Below are 6,522 nucleotides of genomic sequence, written 5' to 3'. Positions count from 1 at the left end.
GTTGTGTTACAATGGGTTTATTGTGTGCATTTGTGGTAATATTTTATTTAAAAAAGCTCTTAAACAAGAATAAATTCGTTTGTTTTGAGCTCGACACTGTACGCGCTGATCGGAGGCAGTGATTTCATATAGGCAGCCACAAATATTTCATTTTCACACAAACAGTTCAAAAACATCTGAATTTAGCTCTTGGTGTGTTCTAATTGGTTGATTGTGTGATATCGCTGTAATAATTTATTTTTAAAAGCTTTAAAACAGGAATAAATTCGTTTTTTCTGAGCTCTTTACTCCAGACGCTCGTGATCACAGCGGTGATTCATCTCTCCTATTTCTCACGTATCTCTGGCCAGAAATAATTTATCCATGAGTCCTGAACCGGTAATAATCAGATATGTTGGTTTAGCTTGTCAGTGTGAATTAAATCTAAGTATTTATTTGTATTTTTAACCGATTTAAAAGTGAAAGTAAAAGTCCGGGAATTGAACCTGTAGGGGCGCAATTTCTCTCAGACAATGGAAGTCTGAAGCACATACTCAAACAGAGGGACAGAGTGAGATGAGATGTCTGACAGTTTTTTAATTTTCTGTTATCCATACAGTGTTGTAAAGTCGTGAAACTATCCATATTTACTCAGAATGACTTTTTTTCTGTATGAAAAAAGGTTTTGAAGTGTTTGGAATTTAAAAATGCAGGACAATTAATAATTCCATTTTTACTGTCATTTAAAAAAATCACCACGACAAAACCGTTCAAGCTATCCAAAATCCATTGGCAATTTAAGTTGTTTAAAATGTTTTGGCATCATGTAGACAAAGTTTGGTGTGTATAGTGTTACTCTCCTCTGAGCAGTATGCATTAATTCACAGCTAAATGTAAAAAAAAAATCCACATTCAAATCAAAATAGCTGACTTCCTGTTGATCGTAGCTGATGACTGTGAATTAGAAAGTTGTCCGTCTTGATAAGAACAATTTTTGTACCGAGTTTGGTGTCTGTAGCTAAAACTAACCCCCCCACTTTTGACAAAAGGTGGTGCTATAGAGTGCCTCTTCCACGCCCTTTTAAAAGCTTTTTCCATTGTCTAGCTATCAAGAATACTGATATGTGTTTTGAGTTTCATGTAAATCTGAGGTTGTTATCTGCCTCAAAATCACCATAACAGAATATTCAAGTTTGACACGTTGCCATGGCAACAATATATAAGATATCAATATCCCCACAACAGATTTACATCGGCCATGTTTTGACATTATTCTGATGAAGTTTGAAGCAAATCGAGTAAAAATAAGATGCTGAATTCAAAGCATTTTGAAAATGACTCACTTCCTGCTGCCAGTTGGTGGCGCTATAACGTTGACTCTTAATAGTCACATATATACGATCGGTATCATACATCGAAAAAACCGATGAAGTTTGATCAAACTCAGGCAATGTATGTGGATGTTATTAGGCATTTCCTGTTTCTCACTTTTTGCCCTAATTTCAACGCCTCGCCACGGGCAAACCGTTCGAGATATCAAAAATCCCCTCGCAATTTTTCATCCCCAATGTCTTGAGATCATGTTCACCGAGTTTGGTGGCAAACAAGTAAAAAACCTATGACAAGTATATCAAATTCCAGAGCATGCTTTTTTTAAACAGCCATGAATTGCTGACTTCCTGTTGGGCGGAGCCTTTGACATAGAGCGCGAAAGTTGTTAAGCTCAATGAGATCTACAAGTGTACTGAGTTTCATATAAATATATGCAAGTGTGTGTGAGCTATGGTTCAAGATTTCTGACTGTGTTCCAGGGGGCGCTGTAGAGCCCCTGTGCCACGCCCGGGTCCCAGTCTCTGTGGCGTCCTAATGGCCGCAGATTCCAATGTGTGTGCCAATTTTCAAGAGTTTTTGAGCATGTTAAGGCCCCCAAAAACCCCCGGAAGGTTTAATAAAAAATAAAAAAAATAATAATAATAATAAGAAAAAGAATAATCCTTAGGGGAACAATAGGGCTCTTCGCCCCTTCGGGCTTGAGCCCTAATAAATAATAATAATAACAAATAATCCTAAGGAAAACAATAGGGCTCTCGCCCTCCAGGCTTGAGCCCTAAAAAACAAAGCAGATACAAGAGGGTCCTCGCACCTCGGTGCTCGGGCCCTAATTAGTTCGGCTATTAAGCGATTTGTCATTTGCCTGTGTGGCGGTGAAGGATTTAATTCGGTTTGTTATCATTTTTGTTTGACAGGCAGCTGTTAATTTCTGTTAGATCTGGCTGATTGTTCATCATTTCTAGATGGATTTAAATCTGCAAGCCTGTTTAAGGTTGTGTTTACAAGTAAGCATACTTGAACTTTGATAACTGCATTATTTAAAGTTAAAGAAAAATCAGGAGTTATCTTGTGGTGCTCATAATATACAGTAGCCTAGGCTACCCGGGCTGGGTAGGTGCAAATTTTGATTAATAATATGTTCTGTGATAATAAATAAATAAAACGCCATGTGGAATAGCCGATTGCTGACTGTCTTTCCTGTTATTGTTATCCTGCAGTGTTAATTTAGTCGGATGACTGACGTTATTCATTGTCGGGAGTCACGACTTCTAGGTGCATTTAAAGGGGCCGGGGGGGCTGTGTCTGTCGTGTGTGAGCCGCTGCAAACGGCTTTTAATTTTTGGTAACGCATGAGTACTCTAACGCGTTACTTTTATGAATAGGTAACGCTGTATCATAACTGATTACTTTTAATTGATGGTAACGTTGTAACCTAACTAACTACTTTCCAAAGTAACTATACCCAACACTGAACATATGGGACATATTAGTGCTTTGGTTGCAATGCGTATGTAAAATTTTGATCCTTGAAAGCCCAGCCCTGTCAACCACACTTACACTTATGCATTTGGCAGACGCTTTTATCAAAATTGACTTATAGTGCATTCAGGCTATACACTTTTTACCTAACATGTGTTCCCTGGGAATCGAACCCACAACCTTTTGCACTGCTAACACAATGCTCTACCACTGAGCCACTGAGGACTTGGAATTTCTTACGTCCTTACGTCACATAAATATTTGAAAAGGCAAACAATGGTAATGGCTAGAACAATTATTTTTCTGTCTTCAATTTCTCATCTAAAAAGGTTTCTTTTACATATTAGTCTCACATGCTACCAGGAAGGAAGTGTGTGTCATAATATGCTGATGTGCAAAGATTTGTGGTTGTGGTTGCAATAGTCTTTAGACTGATGGCTGAAGGTGTGGAAACCATGTCAGTTTTATTGGCCAAGGCCCACCCATGAGGCCATTAGACCGACATGTCAAACAAACCAATCACAGTTTGATTCGTTTCAGCATCACGCTTTGGGGCGTGGAAATGTCACCACAATAACAGACCAGTGTGTAAAACTCTCAGACGTATTTTAAAGATTATATGCCTGAACTTTAAATATTTGCCATACTTTTGAGAATCCAGCATTTAGTTGATCCTGACAAGTGTTCATCGTCACAGTTGTAAACTAGACGTCTTTCTTTTTTCATAAGCGGGTTTGGCGCCACGTCATCTTTGTTTCCATGTGGAGCTTTAAAGAACACGACACACACATCTCCCAGAAATCCTGTATAATTAAACCAATCCAATGACAACTTCGAAACTCCTGAAGTGTTTCCACTGTTGTGTCCCATATGCATCAGAAATTCAACCAATAGTCTTTAGGCATGACGTTTGAGGCTGAGACTATAGATGCACGGGCATTACATTTAGAGGGAACTGAATTTGCAACATATTTTCTGAAATTGGCGGTAGTACAACAGCTCTTTCCATAAAACAAAACATATCAAATTAAAGCGGTCTGCAAAGTTAAGATGCTCAAAGTTCAATGCAAAGGGAGATATTTTATTGTAAAGAAATCGTTGTTTAAGGACTACAAAAAAAGGCTGGTAGGGACTAAAACAATCTTCTTCCTAGGTTTGTGACATCACTAACCCTGATGTTTACATAAACCCTGCCCCCAACATGCCACTACGAGTAATGGTAAGGGGGCGTGACAAACATACCATTAAACTCGTTTGAGATACATCAGGGCTGAACAGACCAATCAGCATATGACATCAAAACACAGCGAAATCGTTTTAAAAGCCTAAAGAGTCGTCTGCTCTCCAATCACTCTTGCGGTGCTCTGATGTCATACGCCGATAGGTCTGCACAGCACCGATGCATCTCGAACAAGCCTATTATCAAACTGCACAGCAACATTTTCGACACTGCTTTATTTTAGCATTTGTGACTGTGTAAAAAGGTCATGATCATATTACTGTAAGTCATCACTGACCAACGGTGATGCTGGCGTAAGGGAGCTTCAGTCTGTCAGCCATTTTCTCCATTACACTTTTCATCTCAGGGCCTTCTTTAAAACGTTTCACCTCCTCCAAGGCACTCTTGTTGTTCTCCACTTCTTTCACAAACCGTTCACACTGGTCAAAGTAACGCATTAAAGCGTCATTAACAGCAGGTTCCAACTCAACTAGAAAATGAAACAAATAAATGCATTTAAAAAAATAAAACATTATGTACATAATAAATATACACAGCACACATACATATATTATGTAATATAATGTAAACAAAAACTTTTATTTTGGATGTGATTAATCTCGATTAATCATTTGACAGCACTACCTTAACATAATTGACATTAAAACCCTGGCACTACAACTCTTAAAACCAGACTTTATGTTGCTTTCTATTCTTATTGGGGAAGTCGTGGCCTAATGGTTAGAGGGTTGGACTCCCAATCGAAGGGTTGTGAGTTCTAGTCTTGGGCCGGACGGAATTGTGGGTGGGTGTCGATTAGTGATCAAAACACTAATCGATTAAAACAGATTTGTTTTTGTGGATGTGTTTTCTGTGTTGGTTTGTCTTTTAGCTAAAATTTTCTTTGCTTGTGTGGGAATTGTAAGTGTATAATATGTGTGCTCATCAAGGATGAAGGTCCACATAAGCAGAATACTTAAGTTTTAAGATTCCCTAAAATCGATTTAATGTGTTTGCGCCTCCTTAGAGTGTATCCAATAAAATATGATTTGTGTAATTCAACAATAGGCAACCATATGACTTTAAAATGAAGTGTAATGCATAAACATGTATCACATCATTGAATATGCATTCATGTAGAGCAAAGTGTAGGCAATAATACAATAATGATTTCTGTGAATACTGATATTGATTGTCAGAAGACACATTACGATACTGTGGTATCTTAGGAAAAATCTGGAGAAGTCTAAAGCAAAAGTCTCCATTTGCTCTTCACTGAATCCCCTGTCAATGGAACACAACTGAATTTGTTATTTTTAAAAAATATATATGAGAATTGAAACAGGATAGATTGATAGAACTGAAAAGTGGAAGTCTCCATTTTCCCATCACTGAATCTCACAGCTGTTGAGAAGAAACAATGAGCACTACTGCAAATTTTGTATGAAGAACCAAGATTATAGACTAGGGCTAAATTAAGAATATGTTCATGCTGGAAAACTATGATTTAACAGTATGGCATGCTGATGATTCAGTGAAGGGCTGGGTCCTCAAGCATTACCCTCTCTGCCGAGTCCTTCCATAAGTCCCTCTCTGAAAGCGATGGTGCTGTTCATACACCTGTGCTTGGAGCTGGTGATCAGTTTCACGCGTCCGTGACGCACATTGTCCTCTGTCAGCAAAGAAGGGAACCATTTGATGAGTCTCTGCGCCAGGTGCCTGTGATCCGCACGGCCCTTGTCCACCAGTCGCCCGTCCATTTCATCCGTGTACCACATCTTCCACTGAGACTTTATCTCTGACAAACCATTTAAGTTGCTGGTTGCATTACGCATGAGGAAATCATAAAATTCGCGCATCTTCTGAATGTTTTTAGTGCTCGGGTACCTCGTCCCGTGCCGGATTATAGCTGTCAAATGAATTTCGTTGCATTTCGAGGGAGGTAGTGTCACAAGGGAATAGTTTGTGGCTAAAAGATCGCCGATTAAGTACGTGTTGACCTCTTCGTAGCGACCTTTGGAGCCAAAATACTTGGCGATCGCTGGAATGCTATTTTTTGTGAATGAGTGGATGCTACAAGAAGACATAAACGCCCAGTAACTTATAATACAATGAAAAAGAACAAAGAATATGGTTGTTACCGCTTGTTTGGCCATGTTTGTGTTTTGGGGTCCGTTGCTCGGTCTCCTTTTGCGCAACTGAAAGGTTACTCATTTCAATCAGACTTTACCCGCAGCTGATGTTCGCGGATGTTTACACTGATGACCCCAGAGATGTTGGCCAAATAGTAGCTTTCCCTGGTATTCTGCTTTCTCTGCATTTTGTGCTGGTTGCGCTGGTCTTTACAAAGAGTAAAATAAATGAAACCAGCCAAATTACGAAAGAAATAGCATAACTGTGTTACTTCTAAGTCAATAGACATGTCATAGAAATTCATATATTCTATGCTTTGAATACTTTAGAAAACAAAAATCTTTAAGTGACGTGAAATCGGTACCAACCATTAAAAAAAA

At 38.7% G+C, this 6,522-nt stretch overlaps 1 protein-coding gene across 1 annotated transcript; it reads right to left on the bottom strand.

Annotated features, from left to right (window-relative positions):
- Positions 1 to 3,857: 3,857 nt before the first annotated feature.
- On the bottom strand, positions 3,858 to 6,280 carry LOC113093185 (multiple inositol polyphosphate phosphatase 1-like). Its single transcript, XM_026259047.1, has 2 exons — positions 5,571 to 6,280; positions 3,858 to 4,499 (listed from the first exon to the last, which is right to left on the bottom strand). Exons 1-2 carry the CDS (start codon positions 6,163 to 6,165, stop codon positions 4,300 to 4,302), a joined length of 795 nt encoding a protein of 264 aa, XP_026114832.1. The 5' UTR covers positions 6,166 to 6,280; the 3' UTR covers positions 3,858 to 4,299.
- Between the last annotated feature and the right edge of the window lie 242 nt (positions 6,281 to 6,522).

This window comes from Carassius auratus, unplaced genomic scaffold, assembly GCF_003368295.1.
Source record: "Carassius auratus strain Wakin unplaced genomic scaffold, ASM336829v1 scaf_tig00214921, whole genome shotgun sequence".
Classification (NCBI taxonomy): domain Eukaryota; kingdom Metazoa; phylum Chordata; class Actinopteri; order Cypriniformes; family Cyprinidae; genus Carassius; species Carassius auratus.
Note: the sequence above shows the minus strand (reverse complement) of the source record. Positions and strands in the feature narration are given on the sequence as shown.

Excerpts from the sequence above, each read along its gene's own strand:
- LOC113093185 (XM_026259047.1), bottom strand. The coding sequence starts at position 6,165 with ATGGCCAAACAAGCGGTAACAACCATATTCTTTGTTCTTTTTCATTGT. Across the intron at positions 4,500-5,570 it reads GGAAGGACTCGGCAGAGAGG|TTGAGTTGGAACCTGCTGTT; the intron begins GTAATGCTTGAG and ends TTCATTTTCTAG.